At 49.7% G+C, this 19,961-nt stretch overlaps 1 protein-coding gene across 3 annotated transcripts in view; it reads left to right on the top strand.

Annotated features, from left to right (window-relative positions):
* CRAMP1 (cramped chromatin regulator homolog 1) overlaps positions 1–19,226 on the top strand; it is a 67,444-nt gene extending 48,218 nt beyond the window's left edge. For all 3 annotated transcript variants that reach the window (XM_066382959.1, XM_066382956.1, XM_066382958.1), the window contains 11 exons: positions 1,249–1,429; positions 4,605–4,786; positions 4,876–4,950; positions 7,386–7,467; positions 8,386–8,490; positions 8,720–8,898; positions 9,580–9,648; positions 10,234–10,465; positions 11,257–11,421; positions 12,510–12,655; positions 15,218–19,226. In XM_066382959.1, coding sequence (XP_066239056.1) covers positions 1,249–1,429; positions 4,605–4,786; positions 4,876–4,950; positions 7,386–7,467; positions 8,386–8,490; positions 8,720–8,898; positions 9,580–9,648; positions 10,234–10,465; positions 11,257–11,421; positions 12,510–12,655; positions 15,218–15,382 — 1,581 coding nt within the window. In that variant the 3' untranslated portion in view covers positions 15,383–19,226. The remainder of the gene's footprint in view (positions 1–1,248; positions 1,430–4,604; positions 4,787–4,875; positions 4,951–7,385; positions 7,468–8,385; positions 8,491–8,719; positions 8,899–9,579; positions 9,649–10,233; positions 10,466–11,256; positions 11,422–12,509; positions 12,656–15,217) is intronic.
* The last annotated feature ends 735 nt before the right edge of the window (positions 19,227–19,961 follow it).

Here is a 19,961-nt window from a genome sequence, read left to right as displayed (position 1 = left end):
GTTAGATAGAGATACACCTTCTTGCCCCCCCTGCAGACCGGGTTTTGACATCCTCTACCAGGTGATTCTGATGCAGCTCAAAGTGTAAGGATTGCTGATCAAAGGCCCCAATTGAGAATGGGAACCTTGAAATAGAGACGGGCAGCCTGGCCTTGTGGTCTTGCTCCTGCTGAGTTTTGGGTGAAGCACTGACAAGCGGTGCCCTGGGGGGGTCGAGATGCTGACAGGAGGCTGATTGGGCACTCGGTTGGCAATTGAATAGTGAGATTGAATAAGCCTGAGCAGGAAGGGATGCAGGGGTCAGGAGTGGGGATCCCATGGAAAGAAGAAGGTGGGTCAGGATGGGGGGGCGCAACGGGCCATGGGAGGTCCAGGTGGGTCAGGATGGGGGGGGCGCAACGGGCCATGGGAGGTCCAGGTGGGTCAGGATGGGGGGGCGCAACGGGCCATGGGAGGTCCAGGAGAAGGCGTGCGGCTCCTGAGCAAGCAGGGCAGTCAAGGCCATGCTGAGTAAGCGTGGACAGTGGGTTGTGTAATTCACTGAAAGGTGTGCCCAGGTGGGCCTTTGGCGTGGGTGCCAGGGAGGAGGAGGGAGGAGGACAGGGTTGGTAAAGACACAGAGTAAGAACAGATCTGGGTGGAAGGAGGTGTTTCTGTCCAGTTTAGCAGCAGCCTCAAGCAGCAGTCTAAACCCTGGGATTTGGGTTTTGACTCAGCAGGGGCCTTTTCAGCAGTGATTATGTTAAATTCTGGAAGTTAAATCTGTCTGTTTTTTCTCTGATTAACAATCAGAAGAAGCCAATGCAGTTGTCTTAGGCTTTTTTTTTTTTTTTTTGTCTTAGGCTTTCTTGAAAGACACTATTGTGACTTGCCATTCAGCATTGCCTTCTGGCAGCTCGAGCCCTTCCCAGGCGAGTGGGGGCGCCATTGCTTTCAGCAGCCTGTCTTTCCGCCCTCCCCTCAGCCGCCCCTGAGGGTTTGCCTTGTCTGTGCCCACCCGACTATGGGCTCTGGAGGGAGCGCCCTGCTCCCCCTGAGTGTCTGCCTGATGGGTGATTTTGAACACTGAATCCTCAGTGCTGCTGAGTGACTCAGGCGTGCTGACCTTGGCCACTAAATATGGTCTCTTAGCCTTTGCTGTCCCTCTGAACTCCAGTGGTTCTTGTGCCTCCTGCTCCTGGACACTCATTCCAGAACCATTGTTCGTGGGCTGAGTCTGGCTGTTGTTTCGGCCCGTTTCTGTCCTAGGCTCCGGAACCGAATGCCAGCTCCATGGCCTCAGTGAGGCCCGCCCAGGAGGAGCAGTCGACCACCCCCCCTGGGAAGGTGGTGAACATCAGCTCCCGGAGCCCCCGCTGCCCTCGGAACCAGTCTGCCCTCCGTAACAGCAAGACCTTCGCTCACAGCGCTGCGCCCTGCCCCTCCTCAGGTGAGGCTCGCAGCCCCTCCGCCCGGGAGCCGCCGTCCTGGGCATCCACCCCGCTGGGAAAGGAGGCTGTACCAGGTCTGAAGGGGCAGGACTGCCTGAGGCCTGGCCCCACTGGGGTGAGGCAGCCACGGTCCAGTGGGTGAGGTGACGGTAACAGAAACCCCCGCCTTCTGGAGGGGAGGGGAGGAGGGTGTGTGTGGGCCTGTCATCAGGGTTTGGGATCCTAGGGTGCAGGAGCCAGTGGGAAACACGGGGTAGCCCTTGCCAGTCTGTTCACTTTTGGGGGATTGTGCTTTGTGAGGTAAGCAGAAGCCTCTTAACATGCTGAGTTGGTGGTTTAAAATCTGAGGACTTGTTCTTTCTGAATCTTCCAGAGCCTTCGTCTTTATGCCTAAAATAATAAAGAAGTCTAAGTTAAAAGATTTTTCAGCAGTCTAACACAAGCCTTGGAAAGAAACAGTCTGACCTGCCAGTCCATGGTGTTTCTTTACCCCAGTTGTACATCTGGAAGACATTTAAATTCAGGGCCCTTAATTGGGTTACTGGGTACATAAAACCATGGGTAGAACAAATAAGATTAATTATCATGGCTAGAATTGTGAATTCTAAAGGTAGAGAAAGAAAGGTGCATGCACCCTGCAGCCCTGCTCTGTGTGCCCCCTGGTGTGATTCTGCGCCTGAGGCACCACCTCCATCTCCTTCCTCCTTCCCGGTGAAGTCCTATAACTTCCTGAGGCCGACCTGCTGAGATGGGGATGGCTGGGGATCTAGGGACAGCAGGGGCTGAGGGCTGGCACACTCCTCTGTGTCTTGTGCCCCAGCAGGCCTCCACACCAGGTAACTGCTCCCATGGGCAGACTCGCTTGCCACAGAACCGCAGCCTCTTGGACGCCTTGAGCATCCTGCACTGGCAAGGGTCTGAGTGATGACTGGTGTGCATCATTAGAGAGGCGAGGCAGTCCTGCCTTCGTTCTTACGTGGCTGTAGACAGAACCCCCAAACCTGCAACACCTTTTTGATTGAAGACACCTAGTGTCCTTGTGTGTTAATAGTTCTCCAGGGCAGCAGTTTTCAACCTTTTTCATCTCATGGCACACGTCAACTAATTACTAAAATTCTGTGGCACACCAAAAAAAAAAATTTATTTTCCTATATGACAAAAAAAAAAGTACAGTTTTGATTCATTCATACCAGATGACTATTGTGTTGGCTGTTGTCATTTTTGTGTTTGACAGTCTAAAGGATAAGAGGTCAGTGACCCTGACTAAAAAGGTATTTTGCATGTTTTAAAAATTCTTGTGGCATACCGGTCAAAATCTCTGCCCTTGAGTTCTTTCTGTTCAGAGAATGTCGCTGGCTACATGTTATCTCGGACTTACTGTGTTGCGTATAGCCTGTCAAGTGCTTGAAGATTCCATTTTCTTGAGACCACTTCAGAGAGGCCTTTAAGGAATCGGGGCTGCTATGGTGTTAGGTTCACCCTCTTTTGCAGTTGTTATTTTTGTTTCCTCCCCTTTATCCTGTTTCCTTGATATTACTGGTCTGAGGAGTGCAGCAACACACTGTGACTTGGTTGTTCTCACAGATTCAGGCACAGAACTCAATGGTAGGACTAGCTGGTAGATTGTGTAGTCTTTATGCTCTTTAATATCCACCTGTAGCCTGACCAAGTGGTAGTGCAGTGGATAGAACGTCGGCCTGGGACACAGAGGACCTGGGTTTGAAACTCGGAGGTCATCAGCTTGAGCATGGGCTCAGCAGCTTGAGTGTAGGGTCACTGGCTTGAACAAGGGATCGTAGACATGACCCCATGGTCGCTGACTTGAATCCCAAGGTCACTGGCTTGAGCAAGGGTTCACTGGCTCGGCTGCAGCCTCGGTCAAGGTACATATGAGAAAGCAATTAATGAACAACTAAGGTGCCGCAACGAAGAATTGGTTCTTCTCATCTCTTTCCCTTCCTGTCTGTCTGTCTTTATCTGTCCCTCTATCTGTCTCTCTCACTTAAAAAAAAATCCATCCTCTTTCTGAATTGAGTATGCTTCTAGACCAGTGTACTTGCAGTGCTAGAATCCAGACCGGTGCTTCGAAGACTGGTCTCTGGATCCACGAGTGTCAGTATAACCTCAGACTTGCAAGTAAAGAATAAGCAAAGGCGGCTCATTCTACCATGAATCAAATGTGCTTGCAGTAGGATTTGTGATAATGAAAACAGCCAGCATAGTCCTGAAATAGTGGTTCCTAAATAAATATTGTCTTCTCTGGGTCTTTTTTTTTATACAAGTAGAGATTTAGACCAGGCATCAGCCAACTATGACCCACAATCTACTTGTAAATAAAGTTTTATTGATACATAGCTGTGCTCACTGATGTATACACATATTGTCTGTAGCTGCTTTTATACTGCAGCTAGAGAGCTGAGTTTAGCAGAGGCTATAGGCCCACAAAGCAACATTTATTATTTGGCCCTTTAAAGAAAGAGTTTGCTGACAATCTGGTCTACACTAGATATTCTGGTAGGTTCTTCTGTATCTGAAAAATGAGGGCATAGCTGCCCTTCTTGCTGAGGATCAAAGTGGTAAAGTGCCTTTATTCTGTCAGGGAGAGCTTTGATCTGCTTACAGTGGAAACTGGAATTTCAGGGAGAAAAATGGAAAAGCAGATTTTATGAGGGTTTAAGAAATAGAGAGTTCCACCTGACCAGGTGGTAGCGCAGTGGATAGAGTGTGTTGGACGGGGACGTGAAGGACCCATGTTTGAAACCCCGAGGTCACTGGCTTGAGAGTGGGCTCATCCTGCTTGAGTATGGGCTCACCAGCTTGAGCCTGGGATCATAGACATGACCCCATGGTCGCCAGCTTGAGCCCAAAGTTCACTCACTGGCTTGAGCAGGGAATCACTCGCTTTGCTATATAGCCCCCGGTCAAGGCACATATGAGAAAGCAATCAATGAACAACAACTAAGGAGCCGCAACAAAGAATTGATGCTTCTCATCACTCTCCCTTCCTGCCTGTCTGTCCTATCTGTCTCTCTCTCTGACTGTGACTCTGTAAAAAATAAATATTTCCAGGAAACTGAATAGGTTGTTGGGAATTCTTCCTAGTAGAACTCCATTCATACTGAAGTTGTTTGTGGGTGAGTGTAGCTGTGTTCACCTCTACTTTTCTTTTTCTAGGTTTGAGAAACCCTCCAAGACCCCTCTTGGTGGCTGGTCCCTCTAGTACAGGAAGCAGCGATTCAGATGGTGGTCTTTTTGCTGTCCCAACAACTTTGCCACCCAACAGCCGACATGGGAAGCTCTTCTCTCCCAATAAAGAGACAGAATTGACTTTCCTTCAGCACCTGAACTCCATCAGCGTAAGTGTGGGGACTGGGCCCCTCTGCTTGCCTGCTGACCCGTGTTGGCTGTAAACATTCTCAGGGACTGGGTGCTGTTTTCCTCACAGATGCAGTCGGATTTCTTCTTGCCAAAGCCCCGGAAGTTGCAGAATCGGCACCTACGGAAGCCGCTGGTGGTCCAGGTCAGGAACCCTGGTCAGGTTTGAGTGGCCAAGCTGCCGGACAAACTGGTTTTCTCCTGTTTCTTGGGTGTTCAGCCGAAATGGGAATTTCTGCTCTTTTCTTCCTTCTTATGAATAGGATAAATAAAGTAATAACAGTGACCCTAACTGTACCTGAAAATAAAAATAGTCTTTGCACAATGTGAAAACCTCTTGCAAAAAAGACGAAGTTCTGGGGATTCTCATTCCTAGATTGTTACAGATTGGGGTATATTTGAAGGTTCTCAGAACATCTCTATAAATATGTAGTCAGTGGAAGCAGTTGGCAAGGTGTGTGAATTGGCCAGAGGTCAGAGCTCATAACGACTCTTAGAAATTCTTTTGAGATTAATTTACTTAGAAATGAGAGATGGCCTGATGGATCTTAGGAAGATGTATTCTAAATCCCAAGTTTTGTCTGTGTGTGCATGTGCATGTGCATGTGCATGTGCGTGTGCGCGCATGTGTGTGTGTGTGTGTGTGTGTACATGGATGACAGTTGAGTCTTGAACAGTGCATAGGGGTTAGGGGGCCTAACCTCCTGCATAGTCAAAAATCCATGTACAGGTATAACTTTTGACTCCTCCAAAACTCAAGTTGTCCCTTGGTATCTATAGGGGTTTGGTTCCAGATGCCCCATGGGCACCAGAATCTGCAGATACTACAGTCTCCTGTATATAAGATCCGTGTATATAGTCAGCCCTCTACACCTGTGGGCTTCCAACCACGGATCGAAACAGTACATGTATTTACTGAAAACAGTACATGTATTAGTGGACCTGCACAGTTCAAACCTGTGTTTTAGTGCCAACTGTAATTTAGTTTTAATGCATTTGATTTTAGTATTTTGTTTTTGTCTTTTATTTTCCAGAGAGAGAGAGAGAGACAAGGGAGACAGACAGGAAGGGAGAGAAATGAGAAGCATCAACTCATAGTTGCATCACTTTATTTAGTTCATTGATTGCTTCTCATATATGCCTTGACCAGGGGGGCTCAAGCTGAGCCAGTGACCCCTTGCTCAAGCCAGCGACCTTGGGATCATGTTGATGATTCTGCACTCAAGCCAGTGACCTCAGTGTCCCAGGTTGACGCTCTATCCACTGTGCTACCACCAGTCAGGAGGGTTTTAGTGTATCTGATGAAGTATCTTAAAGCTTTATTGATTCATAATTCATATACTATAAAGTTCAACCATTTAAAGTGTACAGTTTGATGGTTTTTAGTGTATTCAGTGGGTTGTGTAATCGTCAACACTGTCTAATAGCAGAACATTTCCATCACCCCAAACAGAAACCCTGTACCCTTTACCTGCATTGCCCTCTCCGCCAGCCCCTGGCAACCACAAATTCACTCTCTGTCAACGTGGATTTGCCTGTTGCGGGCATTCATATGTGATCTTTTCCATTTATTGTTTTCATAAAAAGTTTAATTGCCACACATCTATGTATTTCCCTGCCGTCCACAGCTGCCTTCACACCACCAGGGTGGAGGCGACTTGCTGTGACAGAGACTACATGCCCCACAGCCGAAACACGTCTCCCCTAGTTTGCCTCCCACAGCGCTTGGGGCGCGGAGCCAGCACCTGTGGCTCCTCGCTGTGTTGACAGGTCCCCTCCGCGCCACAGCGGCAGCATTGAGCAGACCTGGTCGCCATGTCAAGTTTGCAGCCCCAGTAGCACCTCCACCCGCTGCTAACATCTTGGGGCACCTCTGAGGGGCACAGAGATGTCCATTGTGTGTCAGCAGACACAGTTGTGCCCCCAGAGTTGGAGGTTCTTTGGGAGACTTTTGTTGACAGATACTTTCTGTTAATATTTTACTTCAATGAGGAACAGTTTCAGCAATTGATACAATTTCTTTAGATGGTGTTCGTCACATTGGAACTGAATTTCACACATAGGCGCCATGGGCAAACCGGGAGGAGTGGGCACCGGGACGGGCAGGTGGGGTGGAAGGCCTCAGGCCCTGAGCCCGTCAGTGTTGTAAGCAGCAACTTTATGCTCTTCACCCCAAATTTGAAGAGGCCCAGGATAAGTGGGTATCTTTCATAACAGTCCACGTCAAGTGGTTATTAACAGCTATATATAAATAGTTGCATTCCATCTAAATCAGAAGAACCTTCTAGATTAATAGTGGATGGTTCTGACTTTCCTCCAGTTTCCCTGGAGGGAAGAGGGAAGTTCAGTCCCTTTGATTTTTTTTCATAGGGGACTTAATGTTCAGGGCTTGGGGTCCAAGGACATAGCCACCCTGTTCTAGGTGCCCCTATGTCAGCTCTGGAACCAGACCATGTGGTTCCACTCAGCTCGCTGTTATCTGGAGGATCCCTTTACGGCTAGCTCTTCGCCGGTTTCCTCAGTGATTTTTGCCGTTAGAGTGTTTTTATCACCTGATTGTTGGCAATATTCCTTCCACAGAGAACCCTTCTTCCGAGACCATCAGAAAACCAGTCCCACAACGTCTGCTCCTTCTCTATCATGTCAAATTCCTCCATAACCGGTGAGCACGGGGCCTCTTGGGGTTGGCTTTTCACTCCTTACTTGCATCTGACCTCATCTTGGGGAATTGCAGGCGTTTGCTTTCATGGCTCCCTGAGTGACTTTTCCAGCATTTCTCTGACCGCTCTGTTCACACACTGAGTTTGCCCCTGTGCCAGCCTGCTGCAGTGCGGGCAGGCATGGACCTCTGACAGGCGGTGTGCAGGCTGCTGCCCTCAAATCTGGGCTCAGGTGGCCCGGTGAGGGATGCTTTGCTTAGTTTGATCCACCCTCTCTCTGTAATGTCTTGTCAGATGTTATTTATTTGTATGTTTCTCTTTGTCAGGTATTTACGGAATAGATATAATCTTCAGGTACAGCTCAGGCCCTCATACCTCTCTAAGGTCCTTTGGGGCCCTGGCACTTTGTTGTAAATTTTCTTACTTCTCTGAGAATTTTGTTTAGTGAAACATGTATGCTGTAGCTTTTAAATCAGCCTTGATTTTCACATTTCAGGTTTGCCTACTGCTGGACCCAGACAGCTGTTGATGGTTTTTTCTCTTGCCTCCTTTTTCTCTGCAGAAAGGAGGAAAGACCCCAATGCAGAGGCCGGGTCTTAATCCAAACTGATGCTCTGACTGCTTCAGTGGAGCCCGTAGCTTAGTTCAGGAGTGCACCACCTTTAAAGGGCTGTCCCCAGGGCATGGCGGTGCTCACAGCGTCCTTTCAGCAGCCCCGGGGGTGCCTCCTCGTGGGGGCCTGTCTGACTCTGACCTCTCCAGGTTGGCACGTACTGGGGACGTTCAGCGGTTTCCACCTCGGCTTGGCTTTTTGGTCCTGACTGGCTGTGAAACACGCCCTCTGTCTCCCCTGTTTTGCAGGCAGAGGGCACTGGGGGCAGGTGGGCTTGATGTGGCTGCTTCTGTTCTTGTCCTCACAGGGAGAGGCTCGTTCCGGCCCATCCAGTCCTCCCTGACCAAAGCGGCTCTGTCTCGACCGATCATGCCCAAGGTCCTCCCACCCCAGGCCACAGGCCAGCTGGCCAGTAAGTTTCTGTAAATGACATGGTGACAGACACCACGTAGGGGTTCTGAGTGATGTTTTCTGTTTCCCCAAGCCATGCTGTCTCATCTTCCAGAGAGAACAGGAAAGTCATTGTCCTTGCATTGAAATGAGGCACAAAGGAGGGGGCCCTCGATGTTACTGTGAACCCTGTGGAGTATATTTTGGGCTGTCAGTAGAGCTCAGATTGGTAGTGACCTTTCTGTTGCCAGGTGCTGTCGACTTAGCAGCTACAAGTGCTGGCATCATTCCTGGGGGCTCCCTCCCTGTCTTGGATGCTGATGGGTTGTCTGGCATCTCTTCACTGTCTTCAGATGAGGCAACAGCGACCTTGTCGGGTCAGGATTCCACTGGCAGCCACCAGAATGGAGACCCCATCCCCACCGTGGGGGTGAGTGTTTAAAAGGACTTCTCCAAGTTACTGCCCGATTTCAGGATGGGCTGATCATTCTTCAGAGGGATGGGAGCCAAGATAATGGGACTGAGGCCATGCTGGACTCGAGTTCTGCGTCGGGAGGGGATGGACCTAATGGCCGGAGGAGAGTCACTGAACCAGGGAGGCTGTGACATGAGGGAGCGCCGCGTGGCTCAGAGGGGCGAACCACCAAAGGAGACCGAGTGGGGACAGGCTTTCTGGGTGGTCGTGGAGAATCCAGAACCAAGACAGGCAAGATCTGTACATCAGCAGACTTCTCAGGTGTCAGCTTGGTCTAAGAAGGAACTTGAAGCAAGTTGGCCAACAGTGGGCGTAGTGGCCCCTACTCGGCACTCTCTCCGATTCTCTCAGCGTCTGGTTTATGGCCCAGCCCTGCCTGAGGACCACAAGGTTTTGAATTGACAGTCTTAGGTGCAGTGACTTGTGGCCCATGCTCTGGAAGTGGTGGGCTTGCTCGTCGTCACAGGAAGAGAGTCCGACCTCAACTGGATGGGCTCTTGTGCTGCTGGCTGTTAGGAAACCGGGCAGTGCAGTGGCTCTTTCCTCAGGAGCGTAGTGGCCAGCTAGCCTTTGGGCAGAGTTCTGGCATGCTGTGTGCAGGGGCTCATTGGCGTTCATGGTGTTATTTTCTTTTAGGGTACAAGTGATCCATTCATCAGCATCCCCTCGAAGTCTGAGCAGGAGTCCGTGACAGACGGTTTCCAGGTAGTGTGTGCTGCTTGCTGGTGGCTGAGCAAAGTAGCTACCCCGGGACCCCCTCCACTGCTGGTCCTTATCCTCATGGTCCTGCCAGCAGACCTAGCTAGCCTCCTGCGGTGGACTGCCAGGACGTGACAAGGACACATGGACACCCAGTGGCTTTGTCTTTCCATTGCCTAGATAGAAGAAACATGCACCCGTCCCCCATCTCGGGCTCTTTCCTCCCTTCTGCAAGGCCGGCTGATTCAGATGCAGTTCTGGGAGATCACAGTTTCGTGGGCTAAGGGGAGGTCATCAGCTGGTAGCACTTCTTGGCACTCACCTTCTCCCTGGGTATTGCCAGCTGTCTTGCCGGCAGGGGAAGCAGGTCCAGATGTCCAGGGCACCCTGGCCTGGCTTCCAACTCTGCATCCCCAGAGTGGTTTCAGGAAAAGTAAACTGGAAAAGAAGAGGTATCTTCTAGGGTTCTCACTTCTCTGTTGACCTGCCCATGACTTGGTTACCACCTTGTGAGGATGAGGTTGATTTTTTTTGTTCCTTATTAGGGATTGGTTGGTCCATTGTGTCTGAACAGTCCCCATCTCCCACCAGGGTCCACCTGTCCTCTCCTTATCTGAGCTATCCAAGGCTCCTCTCCACAACGGACTTTCCACCCCACTGCCCTTGGCGGAGGGCTCCAGCACTCGGCTCTCTCCTCCCAACGTCTCTGCTCTGCTGGACATCTCCCTGCCCGGCCCGCCTGAGGACGTGCTCTCGCAGGGAGAGCCTGCCACTCAAATCAGCGACTCCATCATTGAGATCGCCATCAGCTCCAGCCAGTACGGTGAGGAACAGGCTGCCTCTGCACATCCTTAGAATCGGTTTCCTGTTAGGATGCGGGGACCGTGCTTGCCCTTGACCTCCCATCTGAGTATTTGTCAAACCTGCTGGGTATGTTCCCATTCCACTTTCACTTTTGCATATGAATCACCTGCCACCTACATGCCTTGCCCAGCAGAGGCAGAGGCAGCACAGGTGGGCAAGGTATAGGTAGGACCTATTCCTGTCCTTGAGACCGAATAAGAGAGGGCCCATGCGGCCTCTCCATACTGAGGATTAGATAGGGCATTGTCCTAGTTGGTTGTGAATCTGGGTGGATTCCTTTTGGTTTTGCAGGTTCCAGGAGTAGGTTGGACTCGTGTCCTGGTAGCAATGGTGTGGTTGGTACTTGGTACAATTTAGACCAAGGGTTCAGATTGAGCTGAGTTCACAGCCTGGCAGTGTGTGGCTGTGGGCAGGTCACCGGCTCATTTCTGAACTAGAAATAGCATTCCCTTCACAGGGCTTTTGTAAACACCTGTAAGAGGATTTAGGTGAACCTCTTGGCATAGGTCCTGGCTCCATCAGTGATAGCTGTAGTCATTGTCATTCCCTAAAATGGGCTTGTGTCCCTGCTCCACGAGGGTCCCCTCCACAGACCAGTGTTCACCTTCTATGGGAGGTCCCAGCAGGGTCCTGGGTCTGCAGAGCTCAGTGGCACACGGCTGTGCTGACTTGCTGCCTTAGTGGCAAATTGGGGAAGCGGAGTGCTGTCCCCTCCATGGGGCATCTCTGACCCAGGTTTTTGGTTGGCAGGTGAAGGAGTCCCTCTTTCTCCAGCAAAGCTAAACGGCAGTGACAGTTCCAAGAGTCTTCCCTCCCCATCCGGCAGCCCCCAGCCAGACTGGATTGCCTCACCCACCCATGACCCACAGTGGTGCCCCAGCGACCCCACGGATTCATCCCTCAGCAGCTTGTTTGGTGAGTGTGTGCGGAGAATGCCCAGGTCTCTGTTCAAGACCAGCAGGGCTCTCGATGGCAAGCTTGGTGAGGGTGGGCGTCTGGCTTCGCCGTGCCAGCTGGCAGAGCTTCCACTGGGACTGTCCGCTTGTTCTTCAGGGCTTACTGTTTCCTGCACCATTTACACACAGAGTGTCCAGAGCGCCAGTGTGCTGTGCACTGAGTGTGCTGACACCTTGTAACCTTCAGCCCAGCCGAGGTGTGGTGCAGTCCGTCTCCCACACAGTCCCCTGTGCCCTTCTCCAGTCCGGCCAGCTGTCCTGGCCCCTCCCCTACCAGGCCTTCTGCTCCTGCTGCCAACGGTGGGGTAGAAAAAATGAGCTCTTTGTGTTTCTTGCTTCCATCCTTCTGTCTCAGTAAAGCATTCTGATGTGGACAGTCCAGCTGGCTTATGGCATGTTCACAGGATGTATTCAAATCCTCCCTGGGCACCAGGTGTTCGTGTGATGGAAAGTGGATGTTAGGGAGAGACACACTGGCCTCAGTGTCCCACATCGGAGGGCCTCCCGGGACATGGCTGTGATCCATGCACTTTGCACTTTAGAGAGCAGCCAATGTGTGCACGTGGCCATTGGACTGTGGCCCCGGAGAGGGGGATGCTGTACACGTGTTGAGCAGGGTTGGCCCCCTGTGAGGATGCCACACCTGACGGCCAGAACATGGGCTCTGGTCTGGGTGATGCAGGGGCCAGCATCCAATGAGCGTTTCCATTTTGGGAGTCCCATAGAACTGTACAGACGTCTGCAAAGTTGAATACGAATTGTGAAAAATTGGACACCACCTTATACAGAGATGGGAGTGGTGACTGGACAGCAGAGCACTAAGGGCCCCTGGAAATATGAGGCCAACTTAACACATGCGTCTGGGGACCCTCCAAGGCTTCCCGCTTGGGAAAAGCTAGGGCGCTGTGGCCCCGTACCAGGCGCTGGGCACAAGCATGCAGATGGAGGCCTCAGGGCCTGGCTCGGCCACTGCCAGCCCTCGGGGTCCTTCCCTGGCCTGAGGCTGACCAAGCTAGTCTCAGGGCTCGTTCCTTCTTCTCTTGGCAGCGAGCTTCATCTCTTCAGAGAAGGGCCGGAAGATGCTGCCGACTCCAGTGGGAACCCACAGTGGCACCTCCCTACTGGGCCCCAGCTTGCTAGATGGCAACTCAAGAGACTCTTTTGTGTCTAGGTCCCTGGCTGATGTGGCAGAGGTAAGTCACAGCTTCTGCCTGAACTTGACTGCCAGTCCTGTTCCAGAGGTGGCCGGGTCCCTCCAGCAGACCTGTTTGGTTACTGAGAATTACTCCTCGAAATGTCAAAAGCCAGCAGTCAGCACATGCACACCCACGTTTCCAGCTTCTAAGAAGGGAAACTCTGGAGCAAACAGAAGTAGTAGCTGAGCCCTAAAGGCGTCAGAACCTGGGATGTCCTGTTGTTGGGGCTGACTGGGGGCTCTGCTGGCAGCCAGAGTGGGGCTGGATCTCGCTGTGTCCTCCACTGGCCAGCTGCCTGACCTCAGGCCAGTAACACTGCCTCTGCTGTGCTGACCCCATCAGTAGAGGAGTCAAGAGTGATTATAGGTGGCTGTCATCGCTAGCAGGGGTGCTTTGAGCAGCACCCCCATGTTATTGTTGTCACTGCCCCCCAAGCAGGAAAAGAGGTCCTGCAGGAAGGGCACAGGTACCCCACGGGCTCCTCCCATGGTGTCAAGCGGTTGGTAATAGAAGTCATATTATGGCAGACCCTGATGTGCAGGCAAGACTCAGTTTGTGACCCTCATCTTTGGACCCGAATGCAGTGTCCCTCTTTCTTAGGCCAGGCTCTCTGCTCATGTAGCCACCCAGGCTCTGGCCCATGCGATGTGAGTGTTGTCTGAGCAAGAAAGGATGAACACTTGCTGAAAAAGGGGAGACAGGTACACTTAACTATAAGGCAAGGTACAAAATAACAGGTGCTGGAAGAGAGGTTTAGGTAGAGAATGTGAAGAGATTCCATTGGTCCTGTTGTTAAAGAATAGAGCAGCCTTTCCTAAATCCTTGCTTTCTGGATGCTGAGATGTTAGTGGGTGTCCCTCAAGGGTTGTATAGTAAGATTCTGGAGGGAAACCCTGGATCAGACAAGGCTCACACAATGGTGTCCCATGCCTCCTCAGCTCTTGGTATCCTGAAGTTTAGTCTGAAGATCTAAGGAGCTTATGGGAAGACTTTGGAGGATTCTAAGTTGACCCCTGACATGAATGGAAATTTCCCCAAATTCAAACTAACGAGCAATATAGTAAATTCCTTCCCCTTCAATGAGCATTTTTATGACCACAGAACTTTTATTTAGAGAACACTTTATGTCTCTAATGTCCTGCAGGAGGCCATTCTCTTTCCCTCCCCATGTCTTTGTGGACATTGCTTCTAAGCATCCAGGTCGTATAGAAGTGGGCACTGCACAGACACCCTGAGATAACATGCCAGGACCACGCTATTCACAGGCGGTCCACAGACTCACCACGGGACACCTTAGACTTGTTAGGACAGACTCTCGGGCCCACCCCAGGCCCAGTGGACCAGAACCTTCATTTCTAGCAAGATCTCTGGGTGGCACATTGCACACAAAGGTGAGCAGCACAGAACAAAGATGGGAGCTATTAATGAGCTAAGTCCATAGCCGGGAACACATCTCCTGCAGAAATAGCGGTGCTTATGAAAGGAATCTGACCAGGGACTTGCCACACCCCCAAAACACGAGTATGCTTTTAAGACAGTCCTTCTCATCTAGAAGTGCAGTCTGAAACGTGTGGCCAAAATGGTCGATTTGAACAGAAGTGACGGGAGCGTGGAGTGGGTGGGGGAGGTGGGGCCTAGATTGGCCACAGGTGGATGAAGTTGGTGATAGACATGTGCAAAGAAGACAATTGCTGTTTGCTATACTTTCTGAAAACAAATTTGTTTGTTTCATCTTTTTCTCATAATAAAAGGTTTAAAATTTGATTCAGGCCATAGGTCTACTCAGAATTTTCCAAGGTTCCTTATTTCATTATATTATTCAGTTCATTAATGATGTGCCAGGGACTGCTATAGGCACAGAGTGAATTAAACAAAGGCCCCATCTTCATGAGACTTCTACTCCAGCAAAGGAGACAGAAAGTAAACATTGAAGACTGTGTGTTCCGTGTATTTGCAGAATAAAATCCCAGTACCTAAGTCCCTACTATACACACTTAAGTCTTTCTCTTCTCGTCTTCAACTCTTTTCCTTACTCACTATGATGTCCACCAGCTTTTTTGTTTCTGGAAGAGCCGAAGCCTTTTCCCACCCCAGGGCCTTTGCACTTGCTGTTTTTCTGACAGGAATGTGCTCCCCACTCCTGTGGCAAACTCTGTCCCCTTCCTCCACTTCTCCTACAGGCCGCCCCAAAGGTCTGCATTTCACTCTGTGCCTTTGCCTGGTTGACTGTCTCCCCCAAAACACACCCACACATACACAGTCTCCTGTAGAGGGAACCACCAGTCTGATCCCAGCAATCAGAAGTGCCCGGCTCACAGCAGACTCTCCTGCACACTTGTCAAAAGAGTGAGAGTTCACAATGATGGACAATTCCGAGATTCTCTCCAAAGTGTTAGGCAGCCATTACAGAGCAAGTCAATGGGAGATCCCAGTCCTCACTTTAGAGAGACCTTCGGTTCATTTACCTTCTACTGGAAGTCCCAGTGGTGACCAGTTCCCTCCAGTCTAGATGGCAGGCCACTCGCTGATGTGGTCTTACCTTGTGTCCTCTGCCCACAGGTCGTGGATTCCCAGCTGGTGTGCATGATGAATGAAAACAGCGTTGACTACATATCTCGGTTCAACGACTTGGCCCAGGAGCTGTCCATCGCTGAGCCCAGCCGCCGAGAGGTTCTGTTTGATGGCAGTGGAGGTGGTCCCCCCGTCAGTGACCTATCCCAGTGAACGTGCCTCGTGCTGTGGGCATCCTGGAGGCATCAGAACAAGGCTTACAGGGCTGGTGGTCCTCAGCTGTGGTAGGTGTAGCACTCTTCAGACTAGAAAAAACACAAATCAAGCCCAGGACCCCAAGAAGATGGTCGGAATAGAGATACCTCTGCACCCCAGAATATGCAACATACTGGAAGCCATGTCCCAACAGGCAGAGGGCAGTAGTGGCCCGGGAGATGAGAATGAGTTCTGGAAGGGTCAATGTCAGACATCATCACGGCCTTGGAGCAGTTCCTCGCCAGTTGTGGGATCTCATTGGGGTCTGCATAATGACCACGTTTGTACCCATGCCTCTGCCTTGGTTGTATTGGATAGTCCAGTGGGTTTTCTTTCTGAAAGAAAGGGGTGTGCCCTGGCATAGTCATGGCATCCTGGGGAGTTGGAATCTCCCTGCTCTCTGCAGGGAGGCCCCCGGCCAGGGCTGCATCCTTTCTGCCAAACCCGTGCCACATTTGGTTGCCTCTCTGCAGAGCGATGATGGAGAGGGCGGTGTGGAAAAGCGGGGGACTGCCGGACCTGGACTGGGCTTTGCCTGGTGGTCTCTGCACCCTGAGACAGCAGACAGTTCAGGGGACATTGATCACAGAGCAGCAGAGGGGTCCCAGTGTAACTGGAGCCGTCATCCCAGAAAATACTGATCCTTAACTAGTGCTTCCCTATCTATCATAGCTGTGTATTCTGAGCAGGAAGGGGAAAGAATCCTATCCTCTGCAGGTGGTCTGGACTTTTAGGAAAAAATCCTGCTAAGCTGGTTGGAGGATGTTTTTCTTCTGTTTTAAGAATTAGACAAGGAGGTAAAACAGTTTAGTTGGTTTCCTTCCTGTATCCATCTACAAGTTTCTTCTAGGTGATCTGCGATGTTGCTTCTCTGTTGGGATGATCCCTAAGTACTTCTTTGACGTAGTTAAGACTTTCCTAATGATGAGTCCTCAAACTTCGGGTGTGTTACTGTTTAGCATCTGAGGAAAATGGACTTGGCAGGGATGGTTTTCTTTTTCAGTCTCCCTTTCGTTGGCCTACGAGCAGAGCACAGTGATACCTAGGTTTTGTCCCTCGTGTCTGCTTTTGCCCCGTGGTGTGTTTCGCTCCTTCCTGTTCAGGGAATGCAGGCAAGGTCCGATGTCCTGGTACAGTAAGAGCACGAACCACATCCCTGTGTAATGCTCTGTGAACCTCCATGGGTGACCAGTTCTCACCACTGCAGGTGGTCCAGCGTCTGGTTCTTCCCCAGAATGCAGCTAACAAGGCTCCTGTGCCTACTCAGCCTTGGGAGACTCAACATGTAATTCACCCTTCACCACATTCCATGTGGCCAGTAGCCAGTGCTCTTGTGTTGGGCTGGTAATAGCCGTGTCACCGCCCCACCTGCCACTTTACCCTGCCCCAACAGCCAGGGTCAGCCAGCTGAGCTGACTGCTGTCACTGTTGCTCACCTTTCCTCTCCCCCCGCTGGTGGTAGAGTGGCAGCCCTCCAGGCCACTCCCAGCCCTCTGCACGAGCTTCTCCACAGTTAGAGGTGAGCCTTTGTGAAAAGGGAGAAAAGGTCTTTTGCGTGTGCAAGAAGAGTGGACATTCTTAATCCTAGTGTTTTACCAGCCTTTTGAAGCCTCTCTAGGCTGTGGACAGGGTCATTCACTAAGCCATGGAGGAAACAGAAGACAGTTGCTTCTAGGCAAGTTTCTTTCCATTGTCTCAAGGGTTTTCCAGAGCTTTTGACTCAAATGAAGCTTCCTTCTTTCAGATCTAGTTCTAGGCACAAACAGCATTTAAAAAATAAAAATAAAGAAGAAAACCTTCTGGGCTCTTAGGTAAAGTCCCAAAGCTCTGGCAGTATGAAAGAAAGGGACCTGGCACCACTTTATTAAGAGATACAGAGGGCATTGTTTGAACCAGAGTATCGTTCAAGTACTTGTACTTTGTGATCACTATCTCAGCTTCCTGAAACTAACACCTATTTGATCTGAACAAGATCAGGCTATCTCTCTCTTCTCTCTCTCTCTCTGGGCAGCTGAGTTTATTAGGTCTGTAGTAGGTTAGGAGACTGAGCTGAGGTTGGGTCACGACTAGCTTCCTCATACCCTTCCACTGTCTGGGACCAGGGATGCCAAGTAACATTAGAGCGTAGATGCTGGGCAGTGTCAGCGTGTACTGTGCGAGAGATGGTAGGGCTCCTACTCTGCTTGTTCATCAGGGGGTACCCCAAGGCAGTCTAGTTAGTAGGTTGGCACTGTTACCCTGAGACATCTAAAATGAATAAAACTTGGAGACTTGGCTCAGCTTTTGTAGCCTGTTTAGCAGTACCTCCTGCCTGGGTCTCTGGCGGAGACTCCATCTGGGAGTAGCTGAGTGGCCAGTGTCATTCAGGGGGGAAGTGGGCTAGGGAAGAGAGCAGACTGACTCTTCTCACCTGGGATAAAGCCTCATGAGATTCCAGAGAATTCTGCTGCTTTCCAACAACCAGCTGCTTAACATAAATGCCAAGTTAAGGGGAAATGGTATTATTTGTAGCATTATAAGGATGGATGAATTTTTTTCCCCAGCCTAAATAAAAATTAAAAGCAGAATTTTAAAAAAATTTGAAAGGGTGGAATTTTCAAAAGACCCAAGCAGTGAAGCATCCCACCTCCCTCATCTCCCTCTGCCTTTCCAATGGAATTTTAATAGTAATTGTTTCTATGCACCAATGGCTTCCTTGTGCATTTGAGCATGTTATAAATAAGAACAGATCAGTTTCTCAGAGACATAGTTCCCTGGTCACTCTAATGTTGTCTGGCATCTTTTTGCTGATTGATTTTTTTGTAAAGAGCAAGAAGACTCGCTGGTCTCAAGGGAGTTAGTGTTGTGGCCTTGATTCTTACTGTGACTATTCAGTGGTAAGCATTTCCTTTAGAAAATGCAGAGGCAGATTGAGATTTGTGATTCCACATGAGGTTTGTGATGACTTTTATTTCCCTGTATCTTCTTGGTGTCGAGCACTAGCTCAGGGAGTGGAGAGAATTGGGAACGTCTCATCAGTTGATCTGCTCGTGTTCCCACATCTCCGTGTTTCCAGCCTCAGTCCCATTCTTTATCATTCTGTGTCACTACTGATGGGTGCACTTTTCAGTGTAATAGCATTTTTACCTAGATCACACCATCGTAATAAAAACTTGTGCAGAGAAAAGTTACAGAATAAAAAACACTGGAAACAAGTGGACGAGAACAGCAGCTGCTGTGGGTTTAAAAAAAAATTTTTTTTAAGACATTGAGATCTATCAGGTGCATTTGTGAGGAAATAGGGCAATTTGTCTTATAGAAAAAAAGAAAAAGAAACCACAGTTAACCTTTCCTGACTATCAAAGCTCTCCTGATCCCACAGTGAGATTAAGTCACAGGTTGAGTAAGTTCAGTCTTGGAAGCAGCATTACAGCAACCTTTACCCTTCGTTCTGGAACGGGACAACTGGCTCCAGAGCTTCTGGTCTGGGTAGCAGAACTTACTGCTGTTTCTTTTAATAATCGTTAAGCCATACATCTAAGGTCTTCAGCTTGTTTGAGATGTGAATTTGTTTTATAGATAATAAATATACATATACAGTGTATGTATAAAGCAGAATGCCTGTACTTCCTGATTACTTTTTGTACCATATTGTAAATGACATTATTTATTCTTTACCAATTTTGGGAATAAAAGGTGTTTTGGTTATTTAATATAATGAACAAAAAAAGTTGTTAAACTTCTTATGTTTAAATTTCCAGTTTAACTTGTAAATCTGTTTTTATTATTGTGCATAAATACATACTAATACTTGATCTAACAATTATTGCTTCTGCCTTTTTTTAAGTGTGCTCTTTAAAAACAGCTCAAGTGGCTTTCATTTGGTGATATCCCAGAAGAATAGTTGAGCTCTTCAATGTAATTTAAATTTTATTTATTTATTTTTATAAGGACAGAGAGAGAGTCGGAGAGAGGGATAGATAGGGACAGACAGACAGGAACGGAGAGAGATGAGAAGCATCAATCATCAGTTTTTCATTGGGGCTTAGTTGTTCATTGATTGTTTTCTCATATGTGCCTTGACCGTGGGCCTTCAGCAGACCGAGTAACCCCTTGCTCGAGCCAGCGACCTTGGGTCCAAGCTGGTGAGCTTTTTTTGGCTCAAGCCAGATGAGCCCGCGCTCAAGCTGGCAACCTCGGGGTCTCGAACCTGGGTCCTTCCACATCCCAGTCTGACGCTCTATTCACTGCGCCACCACCTGGTCAGGCATCTTCAACGTAATTTAGCAACCAAACACAACCGTATTTTATTTTTTGTTTTTTGAGTCAGAAATAGGGGACTGGCCCACTTTATCCCTTGCTCCCTATTTATGAGCATGTCTTTCTGGGGGGCCCTGCTACCCTCAGGACTGAGCAAGACAGGAACTGCTGAATCCCTAACCAGATAATCGGAATAGCGTCCTCTGGCCAGCTACTGCACCTGCCTGGTTTGCAAAATCCACGGTCTCCTTACAGGTGCACCTACTATTCCTTCAGAATCTGCAGCTTGTCAGTGGCT

This window comes from Saccopteryx leptura, chromosome 4 (genome assembly GCF_036850995.1).
Source record: "Saccopteryx leptura isolate mSacLep1 chromosome 4, mSacLep1_pri_phased_curated, whole genome shotgun sequence".
Classification (NCBI taxonomy): Eukaryota; Metazoa; Chordata; class Mammalia; order Chiroptera; family Emballonuridae; genus Saccopteryx; species Saccopteryx leptura.
This window is presented reverse-complemented; position numbering and strand designations above follow the sequence as displayed.